This window comes from Cebus imitator, unplaced genomic scaffold (genome assembly GCF_001604975.1).
Source record: "Cebus imitator isolate Cc_AM_T3 unplaced genomic scaffold, Cebus_imitator-1.0 Scaffold217, whole genome shotgun sequence".
Classification (NCBI taxonomy): Eukaryota; Metazoa; Chordata; class Mammalia; order Primates; family Cebidae; genus Cebus; species Cebus imitator.
Genome location: NW_016107532.1, coordinates 2,552,674 through 2,579,737, shown reverse-complemented (window position 1 = coordinate 2,579,737; position 27,064 = coordinate 2,552,674). Strand labels below are relative to the sequence as shown.

Here is a 27,064-nt window from a genome sequence, read left to right as displayed (position 1 = left end):
CCCGGCTTCTCCCCGGGCTGCGGCGGCCGCCACCGCCGCCAGCGCGCCCCGAGGACTGCCGTAAACCCGGGCGTAGGGAAAGGGGATCCTGGCGGCGGGGCGCAGGCAGCGGGCCGGGTGAAGGGGAGGGAGCGGGGAGGGAGCCGAGGGGCGAGGCGCGGAGGAGGGACCGAAGGGGAGGAGAGAGGAGGGGAGGGGAGAGGGAGAGGGAGAGGGAGAGGAGGGGGGAGGGGAGAAGGGGGAGGGGAAGGGAGGGGAGGGGACGAGCTGGCGAGGGGGCGGGGAGCCGAGGCGAGGAGCGGCGCGGACCGTGGGGGAGGCGGCAGGGGCGAGGCGGGCAAGAGGCGGCCTCCGGCCGGGCTGAATCGGGAAACGGCGGCCAGACTTCCCCGGGAAGGGGCACGCGAGAGCCGGCCGGGCCGGGCCGCGGGGCCGGGGAGCGTGGAGCCGGGCACCTCCGCACCGGGCAGCCACCGAGGAGTCCGGCCGCCCACCGCGTGCTGCCCGAGCCCGCAGAAGCCCGCCGGCCTCTCTGGGATGCCTGGGGGATCCGGGCGTTCAGGACGATAACCCAGCGAGCCCGAGGATGGGACGGCACCCGCAGCTACGGCTTGTCAAGGTAAGAGCCGCCGGCCCGCCCTCCAGTGCGGGCGCCCCCAGCCCCTGGCGGACGCGGGACGGGGCCGGCTGTGGGTGCGACGGGGGCGGGGGCGCCAGGAGAGCGGCGGTCAGGTCGGGGAAGGCTGGGCTCTGGGGCAGCCTAACTCTCTGGACCTTTGGAGCCAGGGTTTGGTGGGCAGGGGGAGACTCAGGTGAGAAAAGAAATCGTGGCGGAGCCGCTGGGATGTTGGCGAAGGAGGGGTCCGCCCACCTGGGTAGCTGTCTCCGCGCCAAGAATCGCTCTAGGCTTTGGGGCAGACGCTGGGTTCCGCCCTCCCTGCAGACCCCGGCCCCGGGACAGGAGGCGCTGAAACGGGGTTCCCCGCCTCGCCCCAGCACCCCCTCATAGCTCCCCGACTCCGCCCGCCCCCGCCGCAGTCCCGGGAGCGCGTCCTGCTGCTCCTTCTCCTCCGCGGCAAGCTGCGAGTCCAGGGAGATTAATGCCGCCCGCGCCTGCTAGCCCTTGATCAATATCGCAGTCTCCCGGGAGAAGACGGTGCCTCTGGCGGCGGTTCCCATTTCCCCGCCGCGGCCCGGGAGCGCGACACTCGCTCTCCGAGCCTGGGCATCGAGATCCCCGCGCTGCACAGCCGAGCCTACGACGCGGATCGGGCGCTGGAGTTTAGGAAAGTCGCCAGACCGTACGTCCAGCGTCTGCCCGCTGAAGTTCGTGGGCAGCGGGGGCGGCCCGCGGGCCGTGTGCGCCCGAGAAGGGCCGGGAGGCCGGCAGTCCGGCCCGCCGCTAGTGCTAGGCGTCACTTGCAGCCCCGAGCGCTTTCCACAGCGTTCTGGTCTTGCAAGGTGTAGGCGCGCCCGCTGCAGTCGGCCGGAGGAGCGGGTGGGCCTCTGCGCGGCTGCTGGGAAACCCCGTGCCGCGCCCGCCTGGGCACCGCCTTGCCCGGGGCTCGGGACCCCGCAGGGTCCGGTTCAGCCACAAACGTAGACGCCAGCCTGACCCGGTTCAGGGCGTTCAAAGCGATTACATTAAAGAGACTTCGGTGGATTTGGGGGAGGGGTGCGGATTGGCAGAATTTCATTTTTCCATCAGTTATTAAACCAACTGTACGTATACCGGCTTACCAAATGGTTTGAGTTAAAGCACCAAGATTTTTCAATGAGACGTTAGCTGAGACGTTACAAGTTACTGAGGTTTTTCTCTAATCGTGCCCCACCCCACATGTTTATAAATTGATTCTTAAAATGACTGAGGGTTGGTCTCATTGAACCCACATCCCCACCCCCGTCTGTTAACTGAGGGCTGGAGATGAACTCAGAGATTATATTCTGGGCATTCAAGGAGACAGACGGATGAGGAAGGTGAAGAAAAACATCCAGAGAGGTCGAATAGGTGGCACTGAATGGGAATATTTTCCAAAAGGCTTGTGTGTATCGAAGCCTGGTCTAAATGCACAAACCAGTTAGACCAAATTCAGTCTTTTAAATGGATTCAAAAGGTTGAAATGTGGGTGTGTTTTTTTTTTTTTTTTTTTTCAAGTTTACACTGAAATAGATCAATGTTCTTTCTCTGGTCTTCCTTAGAGTTGTATGCAAATCTCTGTTTAGAATGATCATGTTTTTCTTTAAAAAAAAAAAAAAAAGTCTTTATTTCTGTTATTCCTACTAGATGGTGGCGTGTGTGCCCTTTATGACTGGCCTAATAAATTCAGTAAGCACTCAGCAAATACCAAATGAGTGAGGCGCAGCCAGGGAACGGTCAGCAAATGCTGGTTTCAAAAGCTGGTTTCTATTAAATGGTTGTTTTTTTTCTTTGATTTATGTAGTATGTACAATTCGCTGGGCATTATTCTACCTGCTTTGCAAATATTAAGTTACTGAGTCCTCCTAACAGCCCTAGAAAGTAGGAATTATTCCTGAGACACAGAGAGGCTAAGTAACTGGTTCAGGGTCACACAGCCAGTGAGTAGTGAAGTCAGAATTCAAACCTGGACACTCTGATATAAGGCTTTGTTTTGTTTGCTTTTACCAGAAAATATCTTTTTTTCTTCTTTTTTTGGGACAGGGTCTCACTCTGTCACCCAGGTTGGAGCGCAGTGGCATGATCTCAGCTCACTGAAGCCTCAACCTCTCTGGGCTTCAGTAATCCTCCCACCCCAACCTCCAGAATAGCTGGTACCATAGGCATGCACCACCACACCCAGCTAATTTTTGTATTTTTTTATAGAAATGGGATTTCCCCATATTGCCCAGGCTGGTCTCAAACTCCTGGGCTCAAGTGATCAGCCAGCCTTGGCCTCCCAAAATGCTAGGATTACAGGCAAGAGCCACGGCGTCCAGCCATCACCAGAAAATATTCTAAGCCCCTTAAACCTCACCCTAGATCTCAGCCAGATGAGAGCCCAGGTAGTTTTGCCAGCATGAGAGTACAAATCTAGGGACTTAGTGTTCATCCCAAATCCAGCGCTGTCCCCAGCAAGTCAGCCAGTGTTGGGAAGGGTCCACTCTGGGGCCTATATTGTGGGCCTCGCACTATACCAGCTACAGAGTCCTGGGGTGAAATGCATGTGAATGGGGAGAGACAGGGTGTGTGACGGTGTGTGCGTGAGTGGGGAGAGACGATGTGTGTGCAAGTGGCCATGAGTCAGAAGACAGGCAAGACATTGTCTCTATTCCCAGGAAGGGGCAGGGGCCTGAGCACCTGGGAGTCACGTACGCACCCACTGCAGCTCCTCGCAGGGAGGTGGAGTGTGACTGTAAACACGGGTCCCAGTGTCTGTGAGGGGTGCAGAAGGCAAGGCCTCTCCATGGGTTCTAACAGGAGAGTGATCTCCCAGGTAGAAGCCGGTTTTGTTATTATTGTTATTCTTATATAAGCAACTTAGCAGCTATAGGCAAAGTTTGAAAACCAGGATGGAAAAATGATTGCAACCTCACTCTGAATCCAGCTGTTGTGTAATTCATTTAAAAAATACCCCCCACAGGTCCCCTTCTTAAGCACCTGTCTGGGCGCAGCTGTGGCTGCCGGGCAGCCCACTCCCCAGTGTCACAGCCCAAGTCTGTTTCACGTTATCCTGAGCCTCCTTGGGAGAATATGTCTGCATGTTGCCTGTGAGTGAATGGACTTTGCCATCCCTATATGGGTGCATATCTGGGCCATTTCCAAGTTGTTTCTTTGATTAAATGATATGGAGCAGGTTTTCGAGGGGAGCGTTGGCAGGAGCCATGAGGAATGAGAAACGATGAGCCCAGCGTGTGCCAGTGGGCTGCTGCAGCCTGCGGGAACTACTGGCCTGGCCACAGACCAGGGGCAAAGTTGGGGAGGGGCCCAAAAGCCAGGCCAAGCCCCTCGGATTGAAAATGACCAGCCATAGAGAGGAGTGTGTAGATAACGGAAAAGTAGAACACTCACCCAGAGCCAGTGAGGACGAGCTCAAGTGGAAAATCCATTTCTCACCCTCTCTAACATTTGGCTCCTCAGAAAGCATCGGCCTCCAGCCAAGTTCAGCCGCACACAGGGAGTTTGGGGGTCAGAGGTGCCACCACCCCAAGTGCTCATGATACCTGCCAAGGCCATGGGCCTGAGCTCTGCCCATGGCGTGGCCCAGAAGGAAGCAGTTAGGTGCAGGGCTGATAATTTCAGCAGCTATTGAGGGGGAAAGACCATCAGCCTGGGAGTCAGTGAACCTGACTGGTCTCAGCTCTGCCTCCAATCAGCTGTGTGACATTAGGTAGGTCACCTGCACTCTCTGAGTCATAGTTTGTCTGTAAACAGGGATATTGGACCGGATTCTCTGTTACCTCTCTCATCTCTCTGAAAAGCCTGTGTTTTCAAATACTCCTTAGGGAATATTTGAAATAATCCTCACACGGGAAGAGTGGGGTGCCACGGATTCGATTCCCAGCTCTGCCCCTTCCTAGCTCTGCCCAAGCTAAGGGACCTTGGAACATGGTACTTGGACCTAAGTACTCTCTCTGGGCTTCAGCATCACCAGCTGTAAAATGGGGGTAAATGCCTAACTCAGAAGGTTGAGGTAAGGACAAAAGGAGTTAATACGTGGAAAGTGTCTGGAACAGCGCCTGGCACAGCCTGCTTTCAGAAAAAGTTGCAAGGTGGCTACTTTCAGCAGGAATAAGTTAATGCAGGAACAGCAGCCAGCAGCTCCTGGACACGTAATATATTACACATTGTTCATCTTTTACCCTTCGCGGCACCGGGCCTCACAATTGTTGCACATAGTAGGTGTTTAACAAATGTTTGTCAACTGGATGGATGGTTTTATTGTTGCTTCTGTTTGGTATTGTACAACTGGAAAGAACCCGTTTCTGTTCCCACAGGATGCAAATGTCATGTCAAAACAGAAGGCTGAGAGATGCTCAAACCACCCTAGCAGAAAAGCCATCTCTGATGCAGAAAGGACTAGAACTCCCCCTTAAGCCCACTGTGGTTATTAGAAAAGAGAAAACAACAGCCAACCAACGCAGCACCCTAGTGATCTGGAGAATCCCTTGGGGGTGGGGCTTCAGCCAGTGAAACTCCAGTGCTTTTGCTGTGTCTGGAAGAGGGCAGGTCGCTAGCAGTGATCTGGGCCATTTCTTCCTCAGTGAAAAGAGGGAGTGGGGTGATCTGTCCCAGCTCTGATTCTACCCTAATCACTCACGGTATCAACAAAAGAACCGTGAGCCCGTTTTGAAGGTAAGGCCAGGTCGAGATTTCAGCTGTAGTTTTAATAGTCAAAGAATGAATTTGTTAATTACAAATGATTTCTGTCTACCTAAATTCAGAGGTCCCTGTCAGCAGAGTCCCTAGGAAATTTTTTTTTTTTTTTTTTTTTAGAGAAGCTTTTCATTTGGAGGGAGACTCTATTTCTTTGGGGTGCATAAGTTCTACAAACAGTCTATTAATATTACCTTACATAAAAATATTTTTGAAATGTATCTCGTTGGTTTTCACTAGTTTGACCTCGACAGTTGTTTTGAGGGGCTTAGTCCCCCTACATCCTTTTTCTTTTTTTTTTTAGACAGGGCCTCACTCTGTTCCCCAGGCTGGAGTGCAGTGGTGTGAACACAGCTCACTGCAGCCTCAACCTCCTGGGCTTAAGTGATCCTCCCACCTCAGCCTCCTGAGTACTTGGGACTACAGGCATGCACCAACTACACCTAGATAATTTTAAATTTTTTTGTAGACGCAGGGTCTTGCCATATTGCCCAGGCTGGTCTCGAGCTCTTGGGCTCAAGCGATCCTCCTACCTCAGCCTCTCAAAAAGTGTTGGGTTACAGGCATGAGCCACCGTGCCCAGCCTGCCTCCTTTTAAAATGCTTGTCTTTGGACTTGTTGCTCTCAGACAGCCATCCCTCACCCCACCTAATGTGGCAGTCAACATCTTCTTGAATGGGTGGGAACAGCAGATGAAGCAAATGTGGGCCCGAATCCTGAATCTGCCCTGAAGCTGTGGCCAAGTTATCACTCTGAACCTCAGTTTCTTCATCTGTCTAAATGAGGGGAACTAATACCTACTTTATGGGATAATCATAATGACCATGAGATGCCAGGTGTGAAATTGTGCACAGTTGCACAAGTGTCTGGCACACAGTAAGTGCATAATAAATATTAGCTATAGCAGTCACTTAATAAATCTTACCAACTTCCTCAGTCCAAGAAAGGCCATCAAAAGGAGGAGTGGTGAGAGGATGGGGGTAGAGGAAGGGTACTTGCCATATGCAATCTCCTCCTGCCTCAGAGCACTTCTCACAGTCCCTGGGGAAAAGGGATCAGCTACCAGCCATCAGCTGCGCTCGAAGGTCACGGACAGACCTGAACATCTCTGATATGGAAACACCTGACTATAAAAGTAGAGATATGCAGGGAGGATAATGCGAAATGATTCACTCACTGATACAAACAATCATTTTGAAAATAACTAGCTGGATTCTATTAGACCACAGATTATTAATCACTTGTTTTCAGAGTACGTGGTATCCGCTTCAACAAAATTGAAAGGATGGCAGGAAGAAGGGGGGCGGGCTTCATGAGCCGTGCATGTCAGAACCCGGCTCTGGAAGACAGGTCCCTTTCATGTAGAACCACAGGTTCAAATGCTTTAGCCAAACAAGTTCTTTGACAACTGTCCACCCAGCCACCACAAAACTGTTTCTGGGAAAATTAATATGTTTGTGGCTGTTTTCTGCCCTCTAACCACAGGCAATTTTGCCATCTCACCCCCGTGGCGCTCCTGGGCCCAGAGAGCAGCCTCAGCAAGGTGCTTTGAGGTGGGATTTGTGGGGCATGCACCTGCCCCCTCCACGTGTCAGCTGGTTTCCAAGCCCCAGTCAGTCTGGTTGGGAGCCAGTGCGCCTAGGTCAGAGCCCGGGAAAACTGGCTAGACTGGTCCAGCCACTTCCGTGGCTGCAGAAGCAGGGAGGCAGGGCTTGATCTAAGCTGACCACTATACTTTAGAGTCTACCCACTGGAGTTTTAAGAGGTAGTGGGGGCTATCAGGAAGCACAGTGGGAACCTTAGTTGAATTTTAGAGTGCTGGGATGTCAGGGCCTCTAGGAGAATTGGGACAACTTATTGATCATCATCCCCGGTGGGTACAAAAGCCCAAAGAGCTGAAAGGCACCTGCCCGGGGTGAAAAGCTAGGACAAGAGGCGATCTCAGCATTGCCATTTACATTGGGGAGTTTTCTGCCTCTGTGACCCATTCATCTCTCCCTCCCTGTTTTCCCAGCCTCCTTGGCAAGGTGTGTGAAGAGCTCATTTCTAGAAAACCCTTCCTAGCTCAGCAGAGGCCAGAGGTACCAGGCTGAGTGGGCAGTCTGTGCACAGAGAGGGGAAGGAGTGTGGCGGGGGTCGGGGGGCTGGGCTGTGTGGCTGGAAAGGCAAACCGGGTCCAGGAGTGCTTTTCCTGGAGGAACGGCTGCAGGACAGTCCAGGCACCGGTCTGGGCCCCCTGCACTGGGGACCCTGACTGCACTGTCAGAACAAGGGCCTGGCGGGATGCCCAGGGGCCTGCTCAGGTGGATGATTTCTTTTCTTTGGTTTTTTTTTGTTTGTTTGTTTGTTTTTTGAGATGGAGTCTCACTGTGTCACCCAGGCTGGAGTGCAGTGGTGCAATCTCGGCTCACTGCAACCTCCACCTCCCGGGTTCAAGTGATTCTCCTGCCTCAGCCTCCTCAGTAGCTAGGATTACAGGTGCTCACCACCACGCCCAGCTAATTTTTTGGTAGAGACAGGGTTTCACCACGTTGGCCAGGCTGGTCTCGAAATCCTGACTGCAGGTGATCCACCCACCTCAGCCACAGGCATGAGCCACCACACCCAGCTGATTATTTCATTCTTATAGAAGATTCTGAGAGACAGACAGTGAGAGAAGCAGAGAGGGAGGGAAAAGAAAAATATCTGCCTGCCTGCCTTGGTCATTCTTGCTTTTTACTTTCTCCCCAGCACCCAAGAGAGCCTGTGCCCAGCTTCTGGGGCCAGCAGTGGCATTTCCTGGAAACTTCCTTTCTGTTCCTCACAAGAATTCCCCTACCCATCCCTATCCCCATGCCTGGGTGCCTGAAGCCATCCTCAGCTTTCAGGAGAGCACTGGGGGCAGGGGTGCCCTGAAGGAGCTTCCCCTACCATCCCACTCCCTCCCACCACCCCAAGGGCTGTGCCCCCTCCCCAGAAGCAGGATGCAGAAGGGACAGGACCTGTTGCCTCTGTGGTCCTATGTGTTTCTCAGTGGGCATTTTCTCTGTCTCTGTCTCTCTCTCTCTCTCTCTGTGTCTCTCTCTGTCTCTCTCTCTGTCTCTCTCTCTCTCACACACACGCGCGCGCGCGCACACACACACACACACACACACACACACACACATGCTGGAACCCTGGAGAGTGAGCTACTGTGCAATGTTCATAATAACACCCGCACCTGCCACTCCCCTCAGAGGCCACTGTGTGGTAACCACCTTTCCTCTCCTGTAAGCAGAGCCAGACCCACGGCAGGGGCAACGCCACCTCAAGGCCAGCGTTGGAGGCTGACTTCCAGAGGAGCAGCTGGCACCCGGGGGCCACGGGCTTAGCCGGGCAAGTGGATAGCAGGTTGGACAGCTTCCACAGCATCCCTCGCTGCCTGTGCCTGGCTGGGAGCCCAAGAGGCTCAGCCACTCCTTCATCTTCCCAAACAGGCAGGGCAAGGCTGGTCCTTGGAGAGAGGCTGGTCCTTGTGTCCTGGGCTTGGTCTTGGTCTGAGCCACACCCTTCCCCTTCCCCTTTCTGCCCCCAGCTCTGCTCCTGTCCCCTGCCCGCACCACCCAGGTTCTCAGCCGGCTGCACTGTTTACTGGCCAGGTGCTCCATTTACTGAGCTGCTCTTGCACTAAGGCCCACAGGTGACCCCATTGAGTCCTCCTGTCTCCTTCTAGAGGGGAAAGAACCTGGAGTGCCTCAAATCTCTTGCTTCTCACCCCTGGCCCTCTGCCTCGGTCTCACTGTTCTCTTTCCTACCCTGCATCCCCCACCCCTAGCAGAATAGAATATTCATTTCTGATGCTTCTCTTACAGGAGCTTCTGCCCCCAAGTCTCTCTGTGCCAATCTTTACCTGGCATGTCCACCAAAGTCTTTCTGAACTGTCTCCACCTCCTCCTCCAGGAAGCCCTCCAGTCTAAGTCTGTCTCTCACTGGTTGTTCCTTTGTTCTCACCTCGTCCCTTACCCTGGTGTGAGCCTCTAGCTCGTGGTGGATCCTGGGCTGTCCCACAACATGAGGTCTTCTAGCTCTTTGATGTGCCCCCCACAGGGCACTCAAAAACACCTACTAACCAGATTCCACACGGACCCCTGGTGACCCACATCTAACCTGAACCCTTGTTCCCACCATAGATTATGAGCTCTGCCTAGACTAGAAAGATTCCCTTACACACACACATACACACACATATACAAGCGTACACACACATATACACACACACACATACACATATACACACGTACACACACACACACACACACACTCTGTGTGCCCAGTACTTAGTCCAGAACTGCACACACAGTAAGTACACAATAGATGCTGAACTAAATGGAGGGCCTCTCCCTGCTCCAGCTCCCCGATGAGCATCTGTCTGAGTGTGGAAGTGCTATGGCGACAGAAGACACAGTGACAAGCCAGACAGATTGGTCCCTCTCTGCCTCCACGTGTGGATTTGTGACTCAACGGCTTATCAAGGGCTACGCTGCCGCACAGCTTAGTAACATTAAAAGATTCCCGCACTGCCCTGTGTTCTGCCCCCGGTCCCCATAGCACCGGGGTGTTGTCCACGTGCACGCACAGGCAGCATTTGGCTTCATGAGCAGCTCTGGGCAGGTATGGTGGGGATGTTGCTAGAGGGAATTATGGCGCTGGGCTTAGAAACAAAAGGGCAAGAAGATCTCAGAAGCTGGGGCCTCCAGAGAGCAGGTCCCGGGCACTTTAGTCCCTAAGCGGGGACTGGGGAGGCAGCCATAGTGGCATCCTAGGGTTCCCTCCCTGGTGCTGTCCTGGTTCTCCTGGTGATGAGGCAGGAATAGTCAGGCAAGGCAGGGGTGCTGAGAGCACTGGCATTCCTGGTACCTTCGTGGGATCCGGTTTGTCAGCATCCCACCCCTTCAGCTCCCAGTGCGTCAGTGTTGTGGGGAGGCAGTTGGGATGTCCTTTCTCTGCTGATGGCTGGGGCCTCACGGCCTGACCATGGAAGCTGCTGCAAGGCTGTGAAATGGGAGGGCTAGGAGACGTGGGGCTCACGTGCATCCTGGAGGAAGGACCGCTGTCCCTAAAGCTGACAAGGCAGGAGGCCTGAGGTTGGGGCTGACTCAGCCACTTCCTGGATGGGTGACCTCGGGCAAATCACACGACCTCTCTGGGTCTTTGTGTCCTCTTTACTGGACCACGATGCAGAATGAAGGAGGAAATGCCTGTGCTGCTGCAGGGGACCTGCACCCACCAAAGGTCAAGGGGACCTGCTGCTTTCATGGGTGGGGCCCCTCCTTCACCCTCTGCTGCCTGCCCCAGGACTCCCCTCAAAACTAAGCCCAACCATCACTCAAGACCCGCCTCCTCCGTGAGGCCTTCCCTGGTAAGCCAGGCATTGCACTCTGTCCTCCAGCTCACGCAGGGCCCTCAGACCAGCTGTGGGGAAGGACCGCATGGATTTTTCCAATCCGTGGCAGACTGGCCTGTGGTCCTGATGCGCAGCCTGCACCACGTGACTCACCTGGCAAGTCTGACAGCATCTGAATTGCTCTAGACCGTGTTTGTCGAGATGAGTGTATTGACTACATGCTCGGATGTCCCAGCAGGGATGGATTCACATCAAAGTTTCCAAATGCCTACTCTCCATTTTTGTGCTTATCAAGTCATAGACCAGGAACCAACTGCTCCTGGTTGGCAAACTTGACCAGTCGGACCGGTCCTCACCACCCTTTGAATAGCGCGGGCCTAAAGCCCTCCTTGGGGGCCGGAATTCACTGCCTGGCCCAGATCTCTGGTTCACCCTTCACACAGCCTGGCCTTCCTGCTGTGCTTCTCACACTTATGTGGCTCCGTTGCATGGATGCGAGTGATGTGGTGGCTCTTTTTGGCAGCCAAGGCCGGGCGACGGAAGAAGGAAGAACCCTTATCCAGGAGGAGGAAACTCTTTGGTTTGCTCAGACCCCTTACCTGGTAGCAGGTTCTGATTAGGCCCCTTTCCCTCCTTGTCACACTCATCAATCTGTACTTGTCACCAAGGTGAGCTGAGGACCCATGATCAGTGGTCACATGATTAGTGGGGCAAGGGCAGCCTTGCTTTGCGTGGGTTCCCCTAAGCTCACAGGACTTAGCCCCACATCAGTTCTACCCCTTGTCCCTGCACTCATCCAGGATAAAGGAACCCAACTTCTGCAGGGTCCAGGACCCGGCTCTGCCTACTGCCCCTGAGGTGCTGGCCCTGGGAGGCTCTGCTGGAGCCTCGGCTGGGTAAGCTCAGCTCACTGACTCTGGGAAGAGGCTGCTGTTTAGGCTCTTTCTGGGCTGCCTCATTCCTCAACTCTGGCCACATCAGCAGGCAGACCTTCCTGCATCTCCTGGGCACACCCTGCGGGAGGAGATCTGGAAGCACTGACCCAGCAGGGCCAGGACAGCAGTGAGTGAGGGGAAGGAGTTCCCATCTACCCAGCTGGCCAGGAAAGGTCATTTCCACCAGTCCCCTGCCTTCAGACTAAAGCCAGGAGGTGGGAGACTGACTAGTCCAAGGTCACACAGGGCATTCGCCAGGAAGAATGCAATCCGAGGCATCTTCCTGCCCTGAAGGCACCTCCCTCTTGTAATCCCACTCTTTCCAAGGTCCCCTTACAGCCACCTTCCTCCCCCGCCCCACCCCCATAACGGGTAGGCCGGCAAGTGTCTTCAGGCTGGGACGGAGCATTGCAACCTTCCAACCCGGCACTATTGACATTTGGGGCTGGATAGTCCTTCGCTGTGGGGGCTGGCCTGTGCATTTTAGGATGTCGATCAGCATTCCTGGCCTTTACCCATTAAATGCCAGTAGCACATCCCCCTTCCTGATTATGGCGACCAAGAATATCTTCAGACATTACCAAACATCCCCCGGGAGGCAAAATGGCCTCCAGGTGACAATCTCTGGGCTAGCTGAGTTATCCTCAATTCTGTTGATGCTTCAGAATCACTGGAGAGCATTTAAAAAAATAGAAGGGCCCCTGAGCTTCCCACAGGCCTACTGAACCCCAAGTTTTGAGGTGAGGTATAAAAAATGGGATTTTCCGTCTCCCAGGTCAGGTGTCAAGCACTGTCGGGAAATTCAGATTTTGTCTAAGTCACTGCCTTTATAGGCAAAGAGTTAGAAGATAGGGCCATTTCCTGCTATATGGACTGTATGGTCTGTCCTATTTCTGCCCTCAGTATCCCTGCTCAGTGGGATTTGCTGGTCCAGCAGCCCTCTTTGAACTGACCTCCCATAGCCTTGGAAGGCAGTCGTTTCTCCAGGAAAAACAGCCCCAATGCCTTTAGCATTTCTAAATAAAATGGAACCAAATTTCCAGCCACCAGTTTCACTCTCCCTTCCTGGCCCTCTTTAAATCCCTTTAAAACGCAGCTCCTGAAAGGACATCTTTTCCCTGCCAACACCGAAATCCCCCTCACTTTACACTTGTCAGAGAGCCGCAGAGCCGAGAGCACAGCTGATAGTGTCACCTGCGTAGCTGGTGTCTCTGCGGCTGTCCCCACACCTCGGCTCTGCCTCCCACCCCCTCAGGGACAGTTTCCCAGTATCTGGGAGCCACTTACAGCTAACAGCTCCCAAGAGTAGGGGCTGGATCAGAATGCCAAGCTGGGCTCCCCTCTTCGGTGAGAGCCAACCTTCCTGAGTCCCACCCATTGACGGGGTCCTACTGTTGTCTACCCCCTAATTCCCACTGCCAGCTCTGAGGGAGCTGGGCTGCCGCCAGAAGCCAGAGTTTGAAAGGTAAAGGAAACCTGTACCCGTATGTCTTTTGGAGGATCCAGGCTTGTGACGGGGATGAGGCAGGGGAAGGCAGGCAGGGCAGGCAGGGAAACAGGCTGTGCCGCCAGGGGCAAGAGCCCGGCTCGGATCCCAATCCCTCCAGTTACTGCGGCCAAACCCTGGGCAAGTTACTGTCTCAGGTGCCCCAGTCTGTCGCTTGAACAATTGGGAGAGAGTAAGGGCTCTGCCTCACAGGGTCAAGAAGGATCCAGTGAAGAAATTCACAGGGCCTGGCACTGCGCAAGCCTTCAGTAAAAGCTGCAGAGAGAAAGAAAAGGAAGGAAAGAAGGGAGGGAGGAAAGTGAAACGCAGGGAAGACTGAGAAAGGTCGGGCGGTTAAGACAGGGAGGGGGGAAGCTGGGGAGGAGAGAGGCAGGAGGCCAGGGAGGCATGAGCTATAAGAAATCACCCGTGAGTGAATCCAAGAGCAAATCACACCAACATGGGCGGCAAGGAATGCAGGAGAGGCAGAAACGCAGGGAAGACGGGAGGACGGGAGGTCAGCTGTGCTATGGGCACCCCCTGCCCCCATGCCCAGCAAACCCATATCCTTGACCAGGGTGGACACTCCACCTCTGTAAGTGACTGCTGCTGGCTTCTGGGAAAGAGTGGTGCTGGAAAGTGGGGTGCATGCCCTGAGTGGGCAGGGGGCTCTTCTGGGGAGAAAGGCCAAGTCAGGAAGGAAGAACGTGCAAGGCCAAGTAACGAGTGGCAGCCGTGTGTGCTTCCTGTGTAGCCAGCCCGGTGCTGTTTTACATGCAATGTGTTGGTGAATCTCTCCAGGAGCTTTGGAGTGTAAATATTTTATCCCTATCAGCCCCATTTACAGATGGGGAAAATGAGGCTCAGAGAGTTTCAGTGATTCTCCCAAGGTCACACAGGTAGGAAAGGGCAGATAAAAGATTCTGACAAGGATCTCTCCAACCCCAGGTTGAGAGACTTGAATTTCTGCTCTTCCGTAAGTCCGGGAGCCCGGGCATATTCAGACCTGGAAAGGAATGTAGAGAACACAGTGACCTCCCCATTTTACAGATGAGGAAACTGAGGTGGGGAAATGACTTCTCTACCATCACAGAGCAAGTCTGGCAGATTCAGAATGGGGTTCCAGCCCTGTGCTTCCCACCCAGAGTGCTTTCTCCTCTAGCACACCCTCCTGGAATCCAAGGTGCAGGGTGATGCTGGGAGCAAGGAGAGGAGAGGGGGCTCCTAATGAGCAGGAGGAACAGAGAGGAAAATGACAAAACGGGAGCAGGCCCATCACAATGTCCTGGTGGGAATCAACATGAGACCCCATCCCGTGGTCAAAGGGGGCAGAAAGTGAAAACCCGTCTGTTTACTTATTCACTCAGTCATTTATGCATTCAACAAATGTGTTGGGGCCTGCTCTGAATCAGACCCCATTGAGGATACGAAAATAGCCAAACACAGTCTGGGCACAGTGGCTCACGCCTGTAATCCCAGCACTTTGGGAGGCCGAGTTAGGTGGATCATCTTAGGTCAGGAGTTTGAGACCAGCCTGCCCAACATGGCAAAACCCTATCTTTAATAAAAATATAAAAATTAGCCAGGCGTGGTGGTGGGTGCCTGTAATCCCAGCTACTCAGGAGGCTAAGGCTTGAGGATCTCTTGAACCCGGGAAGTAGAGGCTGCAGTCAGCTGGGATTGCACCACTGCACTCCAGCCTAGGTGACAGAGCAAGACCCTGTCTCAAAAAAAAACCAAAGAAGCCAAATACAGACCTTGCCCACAAGAAGCTTATAACCTAAACAAACAGTACATCTGAGACCTTGGAGTGGTGTGTGTGACTCTGGAGCTGGGGTGGAGGAGACAGGTGAGCCCTGTTTCTAGCCCTGCTGCAAGGCTTTATTAGGGAGCAGAGGCGTGAAGTAGCAGGGAGGGCAGGCAGGGGCACCCTGAGCCAGGGGCCCCAGGGAGAAGGCCGGGGGCGGGGAACACCCAGGCATCCCCCCTCCCTTAACTGTAGGCAGGAGATTTTCCTTTCCATTTTTTCCTCTCTGTACAACAGCAATTTAAGTTAATTAAATGTAACAATAAATTATTTCTCGCCTGCCTGGAATAATCTTTCAGTGCTCACCCACTTTGGAGGAAAGCACAGGCTCTTTGCCTTGAGATGGGGGCCGGCTGTGGCTGTCACAGAAAGAGGCTGTGGGAGGAGGCTCAGGCCTGAGGTGGGATGGGGAGAAGAGGCTGCTTCCAGAGCAGAAGCCTGGGCCATCAACAGGGCTGAGAAAGGGCCCCTGGCACCACTGCCCTCTGTCCTAGTCTAGTTTGAATCTGGCTGGTCTCCACCTCTGGGTGGATGGAAAAGGTGCCCTGGGGCCCCCTCTGCTGGCACACGTCCTGCACGTCCTGCACGTCTCTCCCCCACTACTCCGCTTGGCACTTCTGTGGCGAGAAATTCTGCAGAAACCACACAATCGCGTGTGGGGCCTGCCCTGCTCTTGTATTCGGTTAGTCCGTAACTACAGATATATCCCCCGTAGGTACAGAGACATTTCTGAAGGGTTGATTGCACAGACGCTTTATTTCTGCAAACCAGATCCCAGTATTTCAATGCAATGGGAGACCCAGCTTTTGAGAGAAATCTTCATATATGACCTCATTTCTTTATCGAATTTAGATTTTCTTCTCTTGGCTTTGCTTAAAATAGGTTCCACCAGAACACAATGCAATGCTAAGCAGAGTCAGAAGGGTCAGAGACTGGGATTGTAGAGCCTGCAGGACCCCAGGACCCAGGACCTTGGCCAGCAGATGGCAAGTGTGGGCTGGGGACCTTGCCTCTGGGGTCACCAGGGAGAGCTATGATCTGGGCCACACTAGGGAGTCAGGGGCATCTTTGGGCCCTGAGTCAGAGTCTGCCAGAGCCTCCCAGGCCAGGGAAGGCAACAGGGCCTGGTTTCACCCTGACCTGCAGAACTGCCTCCGTTGGGCTGTCTGGCTGGGATGATGGGGGTGACAAGTTGGGAGAATTCACTGCTCAGGAACCTGCCATGGTGCTCCAGGCTGACTGGATCCATCTCAGCCCAGTGTCTGAGCCTCTCCGCAGGCAGCCTGCCACACCCCCACAAGCTTAGGACCCTCCCCTTGCCTGGAAGGCCGTCTCTCTCCTTCTGACAGTGACATCCACTCTGCCCCATCCTCCATCTCACCTCCCCCGGGAAGCCCGCCCTCACTGCCACAGTGCTGACCCCATCTGAAATTCCGTGGCCCCCTGGCCTCAGTCTGCACCTCTTGTTGCCATCGTCACGGATGTGTGTGTCTGTCTGTCCTTCCCCATCTCTTCTGAGTTCCTTTCCTTTTTTCCAAATCATGTACTTAGCCCTGGACTCTGAATGAAGGATCCCAAACCAGCACGGGGGTTGGAAACACCACTCAATCCAGTGGATTTCAAACCCAAAAAGCAACTTTCCTTTTAAGCAGAAAAACTCCTTCCCAAAGGAAAGCTTCCTGGGAAGGCAGAAGGAACTGACGGAAGATAAGGAGAGGCAGGTCCTGCCTGTGAGGCCTCCCCCAGGGCCCAGAAGGGACATCAGGAAAGCTGCTCCAGGCCCGCCCTCTGCAATGGAGGCGCATGCTGGGGCCCGGAGCAGCCAAGTTGCGCTGACTGGTAAGGACATCACATTGCAGAAGCAGCTCTCGTGGGTTCCCGCAAGTGGCCCATGTCCCCGTGAAGTGGGTAACACATACCGCATTGCCCTCATTGCAGATGAGGAAGTGGAGTCCCAGAGGGGTCAGGTGGCTCACCCAAAGCCACACACTCAGTGGCAGCACTGCCACAGGGCTCAGCAGAAGGGTGAGGAATCATGCTGAAGATCTGCTCTCAGGCTGTGGCTCTGTCAAAGGCCAGCATGGTCCCTGACCCCTGGGGGGTCTGGGGACTCTCCCAAGCTGAGCATCAGTGCCAACTGTGAAAGGAGAGGGAAAGCAGGCTCCCTTCTCCCTGTTCCTCAGATGCCACGGCTGCCTCCCACCAGTGGCACTACAGGACCCTCCCCAAAGGTTAATTACCAAATCATCACATCAAAGGAAATTGCTCTTTTGTGCCTTAAAGACCAAACTGAGCTGTGGCAACAAGGTTATTTATGGTCTCTAATAAGCATTTTCTGGGTGTGATTAACCTTTAAGCCAAAGTCACGCTGGGAATTGGGATGGCAGCTTCATTCCAGCCCCGCTCTGTGCTGGGCCTGGGGGTGGGGGCATGGGTAGCAGCTGCAGCAGGCTGGAGCAGGCCACGTCACAGCCTGGCCATCCACCCCCTCCACGGGCTTCTGTGCTACCTCCCTCTCCCCTGCCCGTCCTTTCTGCCAAGGCCCCGTCTTGACCTGAGCCTGGCCAGCCAAAAGGCACGACTCTCCTTATTGTTCATCTTGAAAGGCAGGAGCACCTGTTTAATGAATCCTAGCTCCTAAAAACAGTTCTGTGGGCACACCAACTACCCCAGACTTAAAATGGGGAGCAGGAGATCTGCCTGATCTGCTTTCCCTTCCATGCCAGGGACCCACTAGATCTTTGGAAAATCCTTTTACGAGATGCTATCATCGAGCCGCATGCACCCTTGGCTTCAGACTTTAACCTTGAAGGTTTGGCTCTTTGGTGAGTGGAGAGATTTGTAGCCGAGGTGCAAGTTTTACTTGGAGCCTTGGGGCTGCCAGGCTGGTGAATGGAAGTGAGGCATTAGCCAGTGAGTGAACCTCACACTCTGCCAGCTTCAGCTTCAGTGCCGTTTTGATTTTCTCTACTTGTTGGAAGATAGTAAATCACATGAAGTCTTGAAAACTTGGCTCTGAAAGGGGAGCCAGTGGCTGGGCTGGTGATGGAGGAGCAAGAGGCATCTGAGAAGGGCTGAAAGCGCTTTGGTTTGATTTCAGAGGTGACCTGTCCACCTCACCCCATTTGCCATATGCCCCGACCACAGTTCTCACCATTTTTGGGGTGCTTGTTGTTGGTGAGAAGTAAAGGAAGCCAAGAACCCTCCCCAGGAAACTGGTTTTCATCACACACAGCGGCTGCATTTATTTGTAGATCTTCACACTGCCTGCTCCCCAGGTTAAGAATTCTTTTTTTTTTTTTTTTTTTTTTTGCCGAGGGCGGTGGCTCACACCCGTAATTCCAGCACTTTAGGAGGCCAAGGCGGGTGGATCACTTGAGGTCAGAAGTTTGAAATCAGCCTGGCCAACATGGTGAAACCCCATCTGTACTAAAAACACAAAACTTAGCCACGTGTGGTGGTGCAGGCCTGTTATCCCAGCTACTTGGGAAGCTGAGGCAGGAGAATTGCTTGAACCTGGGAGGCGGAGGTTGCAGTGAGCTAAGATTGCACCGCTGCAACCTAGCCTGAGTGACAGAGCGAGACGCTCTGTCTCAAAAAAAAAAAAAAAAAAAAAAAAAATACACACACAGAATTTTCCATTTTAAGGGAAAACAAACAACATTCTTGAAACTTTGGGGCCCTGTCCCTGCCGGTGCAGTAATTGCCTGTTGCTGGAGACAGAAAAACACAGTGGACCTTGAAAAGGGGACCAGCAGATGGTGGGAGGAAAAATCTAGGAAACCTCTGGACTTTTCATGGAAGTGTGATTCAGGAATCAGGCAGAAGCCCTCACAAACCTTCCACAGAGCAAGAGGTGGCACAGGCACAGATTCTGCTACAGAGCAGACCTTTCTGGAGAGAAAAGGTTGGTCTGGGAATTTTAAGAAGCGTTTTTCTTTGCATAATGCAACACCAAGTGTCTGTTGGTAGAAAATGGCTTTGTGAAGCATCACATTCAAGAGAGAGACAGAAGTGTCGGGGTTCTAGGCAGCCAAGGGCAGACTAGCCCATTGCCTAGCATTTGGCTTGGTTTTCTGATGAATCAAGATTTGCTCTGCTCCTCTGTGCACACCAGGATATTAAGATGTGAGAATAAGAACTTCTAGCCTGTATATTTGCCATCTAATTAGTGCCTTGGGTCCTAAGTGCTTTGTGCCGAGGTGGTTTTCCTGCACTCAGGGCTGGTCCAAGGGCTCTACTCGTGAGCCTCATGAGCACAGGGTCCAGCACGTGTACAGGGCACCGGGAAAAGGGTATGCTGGAGGGAGAGCTGAGCTGCTTTGCTTTGGAGGATTGGGCAGGTGCTGCCAAGAGAAGGGTCCTGGAACTGGTCTCTGAAGAATGCAGAGTGGACCAAGTGACCAAGGGTGGGGGGCAGAGGGCTGAAGACATAAGGAGGACCTGGACATGGGGAGATGGTAATTGGATGGGAATAGAAGGTGATGTGCCTTCGAGGCAGGAGATCTAAAGACCGGAGCATGAAGCACAGCTTAAGGATGAGATGGATAAGTGGAATGTCAGGCAGCAGGGCTGATACTGTCAAACAGGAGATGTCTCCAGTTTATTTCCTTTCTTTCCTTTTTTTTTTTTTTTTTTTGTTTCTGAGATGGAATCTTGCTCTGTTGTCTAGGCTAGAGTGCAGTGGCACCATCTCGGCTCACTGCAACCTCCACCTCCTGGGCTCAAGCAATTCTCTTGCCTCAGCTTCCTGAGTAGCTGGGACTACAGGCGTGTGCCATGGTACCCAGCTAATTTTCGTATTTTTAGTAGAGCTGAGGTTTCACCGTGTTGACCAGGCTGGTCTCAAACTCCTGACCTCAGATGATCTGTCTGCCTCGGCTTCCCAAAGTGCTGGGAGTACAGGCGTGAGCCACCGCGCCTGGCCAGTGTCACCAGTTTCTTTAATTTGCCTGTGGCTGAGCTGGCTCTGGGAGCCCCAGTTTGAGAGAGACAGACATAGAGAGAGAGAGAGAGAGACAGAGAGAGAGAGAGAGTGTGTGTGTGTGTGTGTGTGAGAGAGAGAGAGAGAGAGAGAGAGAGAGAGAGAGTGTGTGTGTGTGTGTGTGTGTGTGTGTGTGTGTGTATGTGTTGGAAGGTGGCATGGGGAGATATGGGGTGGGAAACAGGGAGCGAGGATTTTTCGTCTCTTCTAGAAGGAGCTGCCCCTCTCTGGGGACAGGGCAGCGTCTGGGTCCCTGCTGGTTGCTGAGCAGGCAGCGCAGCTTTGTCATGAGGACACTTTGCTTTCTGCTTAGCTGGCAAGAGCCACCGGCTGGCCTGGTGAACTCCTCTCTCTACTTCTGCGTTTTCACTTGGAAAATGAGGGTAAAGATATTTCTCCATCTCTCCAGAGACTGTGAAGTTTAATTACTGATTAATAAAATGTTGGAAGTTCCTTGAGGCCAGAGAAATGAATTAGTTTGTTATCATCACTCCTAAGTCCCAGGATCGAGTTGGCTAACCCCAGTGCCATCTTGCTGAGTGTCCCATGTACAGAGCACAGGATGGGGGTGCGGGGCTGGTGTTGTGCTTCAGAACCTGGAGCTTGGTCCAGGGCAGAGAGACCCCTACGAGAGTGCCAGCAAGGGAATGGAGTGAACAAAGCCACTGCAAACTCAGGCACCACAGACTCAGGGGACCATGTGGGTTAGTCATGGGTGGGAGGACCAAGATCTGAACAGGAGTGGGCACTATTCCCCTGGACCTTGGAATGTGGGTGGGACAGAGGGGAGCAGAGTCTGCCTTCATCATCAGGACAGCAGTGGGAGGGAGTGGGTACCATGAAAGGGGGTGGCCCTGGTGGGGTGGGGTGGGGTGGGGTGGGATAAGGGAGAACATTCCCAGCAGGTGAACATAGAAAAGGAAGTCAGTTTGCTTCTAAGGACTGGGGGAAGGTCCCAAGATCCTAAAGGGGCCAGTGAAGAGCAGTCCAGGGAAGAGAGGATGGACAACCCTGGAGGGTACGGGACCGGCAGTGATGGAGGGATGGAGTCTAGCTTGGGAAGAAGGAAGACGGTGCATGAGCAGGGCCCACCTGGGGTTAAGCAAGTGAGGCATTTCCTCAAGCCCACCATGAGAGGAGGTGCCAGCAACCTCAGTAATCATGATAGATATATCTTTTTTGAGTCTTAGTCTGTTTCCAGGCTGGAGTGCAGTGACATGATGTCGACTCACTGCAACCTCCACCTCCCGGGTTCAAGTGATTCTCCTGCCTCAGCCTCTCAGTAGTTGGGATTATAGGTGCATGCCACCACACCCGGCTAATTTTTGTATTTTTAGTACAGATGGAGTTTCACCATGTTGGCCAGGCTGCTCTTGAACTCCTGACCTCAAGTGATCCGCCCACCTCAGTCTCCCAAAGTGCAGGGATTAAAGGCATGAGCCACTGCACTCGGCCATGACAGATAATATTTTAATATCATTGCTGGCCTTTCCCCCTTTTATCCCAAACTACTACATGGCCCAGCACTGTTACTGAGCCTATCTTTCCTTTAAAAAGTTTTCAATAATTTGCTCGATGTATTTTCTATTGTTAATTTTGATTTTTAAAAAATTATGTGAAAATATTCCATATCTTGCCTACTAAGTTTTTTGATGCTCTCTTCGCTGTTGCTCTCACCACGTGGAGTCCCAGCCCCTCGCAGGAAGGCTGCGTGCTGCCTGGGCTGGCCAGCACCCTGCTTCTAGCCTACACCCTAGCCTAGCAGCTTGCTCACCGAGGGACAAGCCCCTACCTCTCTCCCAATCTCATTTTCCTGCTGTGAAATCCTAAGCCAGCTTCCAGAGCTAAAGGTCTCTAGTGAAATTTGCAGTTGGTACAGAAATGGGCTGGTGCTGAGACACTTGGCCGTGGGGTCAGGGGGCCTCAGAAGGAGGGGACCCCAAGAAGAAACATCAGAGAAATGAAGGTGGTGATGAGCAGAGTGGCCTCCCCTGAGGCCTCTCAGGCTTTGGGCTCACCATCCTGTCTGGGAACTCCGCTGGTAACCAGGCACCCAGCTCCCCACAGCCAGAGGGAAGGGCCGGTTACAACGCTCCCCTCTCCCTGCTCCTCACCCATGCTTCTTAACCCCTTTGGAATCAAATCCCAGGGGAAATAGCCATCTCTCCTCCAACAACTAAATAAAACCCACCAAGTTCAGATCAGTCAACATATCCTTCTTGAGTGCCTGTTGTATACCAGAAACACAATCTCAGTCATTCATTTCTTCAGCAAATTTGAGTGCAATGAACAAAAGAAAATCCCTGCCCTCACAGAGTGTGCAGTGCTGTGAGGACTTCTACATACATACTTTATGTAAGCTTGAAAGGAGGTGGGACAGTTATGCCCATTTTTGCGGGTGAGGACACAGAGAGGCACAGAGAGGCCAAGCGACCTGCCCATGGCAACACAGTGAAATGGGTTCCTGGACACTCGGTCTCTCTCAACTCTAACCCTATAGGGAGGAGGGTGATGCGATGGTTGTGTGGGTTGGTTTAGTGGGAGAAGGGGCAGCCCTCCAGGAATAGGGCCTATGCCACTCACCTCTCACCTGAGCTGAAATTCTGCATTCAGAGTGACACGGAGCCTTCAGGGAGGTTGAAGGGCAAAGGTCTTCCCTAGAATAGGGCATCCATCTTTCCAGACACATTTATCCCTTAACCTCTCTGTGCCTCAGTTTCCTCATCTGCAAATAGGCACAGCCACACCAGCCCCAGGGAAAATTTAGTGCCAAAGCAGATGTCCAAGGGCATGATCCACGATGAGGCACAATCTGTGATGATGGAAAATTAGGCAGGTGGGGATGAGGGCTGGGGAAGCAGTTCACAAAATTAGAGGCCAGCTCTGGAGGAAGGGAGGGAAGTGGGTGCACCAATGGGGATCAGTGAAGCCGTGGTGCTCCGCGGGCCGGTGAGGGTGTGGAGCGTGCACAGGTATATGTGGAGGTACACCACTGGACCATGCTCAGGATCCCATGGGGATGGAGGGGGCTTCCTCTGGCAGCGCTCCAGTCCCTAGGGGCAAAATTCACCTCTTCCCTAGGAGCCTGGGTTCCTGTTCCTGTTAGCTTCCCTGCCAGGCCCCTCCATGAACAGGGCAACTCCAGACCTTCCAGGCAAAGAGGACCCAGAGTGAGGGGAGAGGAGATGAGGGGCGGGTGTCTGGGAAGCAAGTGGATGGGTGATGGGCGGGAGGGGGAGCAGGCAGCTGCAGGCCAGATGGCTCATAGCTCATGGTCCCTGCCTAATGTGTCCTTCACCTCCTGTGCCTGCAGGCCCTTCTCCTTCTGGGGCTGAACCCCGTCTCCGCCTCTCTCCAAGACCAGCATTGCGAGAGCCTGTCCCTGGCCGGCAACATCTCAGGTGAGTCCCTTCAACCCCCTCCTACAAGATTTCTGGTCGCCACAATGCCACCACCCCAGGTCTCCCAGGACCTGCACCCAGAACCATGCCCTAAGGCAGGATTTGTGGAGTCTCTTCCTCTCCAGAGCTCCAAGCAATTCAGTCTCCGAGGAGCGCTGTGTTGAGAAGGATCCCGCAGTTGGGTGTAAGGTTGGTGGGAAGGAGCTGCAGTTGGTTAGTAGCATCTGCGGGCCCAGGAGGAGCTTGCAGCAAGGATTCTGAGTAGTTAACTTCCCTGCTTCAGGATGGGCACAGGTAAAGACACCCCAGCCCTTGCTGCTGAGCTGTGACTCGGGGAGGCATCAGGGGAGGAAGAAAGGCTGCCACAGTCTGCAGCTAAAAATGCCCAGAGTGTAATACTGCACGGTGCCAACACGTGCCAGGCACTGATCAAGGACTGGGGCTATGTTCACCCAATTTGCACAATGTCTCTCTAAAGTAGGTGCTGTTGTCCCTATTTTACACATAAGAAAACTGAGGCGCAGAGAACCAGTAAGTGCTGGAGCCCTGAGCGGAGCACAGCAGCCTGGCTTCCCGTTGTGGTAACACCGTGCTCTGTACCTCTCCAGTAGAAAAGACAGCATGGCTGCAAATATTACCAGGATCTGCATCATTTTACTATAAACAGAGTGCTTTGCACAATCATCTTATTTCATCCTTACAAGAGTTTAAAGCCCTACATTTGTATGGTTGAGGAAACTGAGGCACGGAAGAGTTACATAACCCCCATGGTACCACACAGCCAGTACATGGCAGTGACTGGGACCCAAATCTAGGTCTTTGGGCTCCAAAGGGCATGTCTTTTAAAACCGTGGATGTGGTCCTGGGCATGGCTGCTGCTGGGCAAAAATGGAGAGGGTCCCTGCACCTGAGGGTATTTAGGCGGCTTGTGGACCTTCCATTTAAGTCTTCGAGCCTCTCCTTGATTCACAGCAACTCTTTCATGAAGCACCTACTACACAGCAGGCCCCATGCAGGGCACTGGGGGAAACAAGAGGGGCTCACAGTCTCGCCCAGGAGTTGAGTCCACAAATGCATGCGCCAAGAGGCAGAGAGCAAGACGCATGCTAGCGGAGAACAGACACAAGTGTCTGCAGGAAGGCAGGACGCATTCGTTTCTGAAGCTGGCTCTGTGGACGCAGGAGGCCTCCACAGCTCAGGGCAGCTGCTTCCTGGCCAGCGGTTCGTTCACCAGGGAGAGCCTGGTGGCAGAGAAACAAGCCCTGGACTTGCAGAAGGCACCCTGGGTTCCTGTGCTGGCTCAGAGAAGGTACCGGGTCATGTCCTGCCTGGGGCGGGTACTGGTAGCCACAGGGATGAGCATACCCTCAAATGCCCTTGCACCTCACTTTACCCAGGTATAGAGGGGCAGGGGGGCTGTTACCTGCCCCAAGGATCTCTTATGAGATTCAATGAGATTCAGTTCGTAAGTTTTATGGCAATATTTCACAAACTGTAAACCGTACAGTGTCATGCCAATACTAGGTTTTGTTTTGTTCTGTTTTGTAAGAGATGGGGTCTCACTCTGTCACCTAGACTGAAGTGCAGTGGCACAATCATAACTTACTGCAGCCTCGATCTTCTGCGCTCAAGAAATCCTCCCGTCTTGGCCTCCTGAGAAGCTAGGATTACACGTGCACACCACCACATCTGGCAATTCTTAAAAATTGTTTTGTAGAGACAGGGTCTCTGTTGCCCAGGCTGGAGTGCAGTGGCACAATCAGAGCTCACTGCAGCCCAGATCTGGGCTCAAGTGATCCTCCTGTCTCAGCCTCAGCAGGCTTTTAAAAGGCTTACTGTATAGCTGGAATGAAGAGAAGGAACTTGCCAGTGATTACTCATAATGATGGAGGGAGCAGGGAGGCTAGGCAGGGGTGGTGCAAATCCAGGAAGGCTTCCTGAAGGAGGAAGTTTCAAGGTGAATATTAAGAGACACTCTAGTATCAACTGGCAGGAAAGAGCCAGAGCTGTGAGCTATAGCAAGAGGTGAGCAAGGACCAGTAGGTGGGTTTGGCGGAAGGACCAGGGAGGAGTGAGGAGGGAGGAGTGGGAAGCCTGGGAAGGTACAGGGAGCCCTCAGCATCTGGCTGCAAAGTTGGTTCAGCTGTGATGGGGAATGGGGAAGTAAGTCCTTGAGCAGGAGTCTGGAGTTCTAGGAGAGAGAGATGGCGAGGGAGGAGGCCTGCTCAGAGGCTGGGCCAGAGAAGAAAAGCTATATCCCCAGCCTGCCAGCCCTTAGGCCAAGTGAGGCTCTATCAACGTGTTTGTTATGTCAGGAGTGACATCCCTGAGCCCACGAAGGTGTCACCTGTCCTTGCAGGTAGCAGGCCATGACGAATGGCATTCATTCCACGGTGATTTGTACCCCGTGCCCGCGCCTCCAGCCCAGCCTGCCTGGCTGCATGGTGCACAATCCATCACCCTCCACAATGGCCTCTGATAATGGACCATTTGTCTTCTGACTTGGAGACCTACTCAGACCGACGGGCACTGGTAGAGACAGATGGTGAGGGTGGGGCGGGGGGCCAAGACAGATGGATAGGCATCTGGCCGGGGTGGCTGGCACAGAGCCAGGGTCTTTGGGGGACCTTTCATGTGCCTCGTGCCAGGAGCTGGGAGAGGAGTGGGTCCCCAGGGCTGAGGCCCATCATGTGGCAGGCCACAGACTTGGCAACTCATAAAATTATGGCATGAGTATAACAATGCCAGGAAGAAATAGAATTATTTACTAGTGACATCACAGACGAATAGAATCAGAGTTGACAATTACCTGGGGTCATCAGTTCTATCTCTGGTCTTAAGGTAGTGAAGGATAATAATAATTAGCTAGGCTGGGCATGGTGGTTCACACCTGTAATCCCAGCACTTTGGGAGGCCAAGGCGGGCAGATCACTTGAGGTAAGGAGATCAAGACCTGCCTAGCCAACATGGTGAAACCCTGTCTCTACTAAAATAAAAAATAAAACAATTAGCTGGGCATGGTGGCACACGCCTCTAATCCCAGCTACTCAGGAGGCTGAGGCATGAGAATCTCCTGAGCCCGAGAGGCCGAGGTTGCAATGAGCCGAGATTGCACCACTGTACTCCAGCCTGGGTGACAGAGGGAGACTCTGTCTCAAATAGTAATAAAAATAATAAAAGTTAATATTTATTTAGTGCCCGATATGTGCTGGGTACCATTCCAAGTGCTTTAATCTCATTCATTACAATACTATAGTCAGGAAATATTTTTATCCACATTTTACAGTAGAGGAAGCTAAGGCTCAGAGAAGTTAAATAAGTTGCCCAAACCCACTAAGCAGTGGCTGCAAGATATAAACCATGTGGGCCTGGGTTCAGATTTTACTATCGGCACCACATTATGTGGCCACTCAGAACCAGGGTGCCCAGGGCCCAGTGTAGTCAGCTGTCTAGGGCTGCAGTGTTACCCCTGCAGTTTTCCATATCCACACTGGGTCTGCACATGGCCCCATATTCTCCTCTGTGTCTCTTATATGCCTGGCACTGTACTAGCTCCTGCAAAGGCAAATTGAAGAGCCCAAAAACTACAGGGCAGGAGGGCCATCCACTGGTCCTGATGGGTCACCCACCCTACACAGGCATCTTTCTTCTCTGCCCAGCCAAAGAGAAGGCAGCTCTACCATGAAATGGCCACACAAAGACCAGGTTTCTCTGCCCCCCTTTCCATGCCAGGTGGTCCAGGCACGGGCCCTGCCCA

At 53.3% G+C, this 27,064-nt stretch overlaps 1 protein-coding gene across 1 annotated transcript in view; it reads left to right on the top strand.

Moving 5' to 3' along the window:
- The first annotated feature begins 288 nt into the window (after positions 1–288).
- The window catches only part of CRHR1 (corticotropin releasing hormone receptor 1), a 51,470-nt gene continuing 24,694 nt past the window's right edge, over positions 289–27,064 (top strand). Inside the window, exons 1-2 of the mRNA XM_017549302.2 lie at positions 289–619; positions 23,220–23,307. Of these exons, the coding sequence (XP_017404791.1) occupies positions 587–619; positions 23,220–23,307 (121 nt within the window). The 5' untranslated portion in view covers positions 289–586. The remainder of the gene's footprint in view (positions 620–23,219; positions 23,308–27,064) is intronic.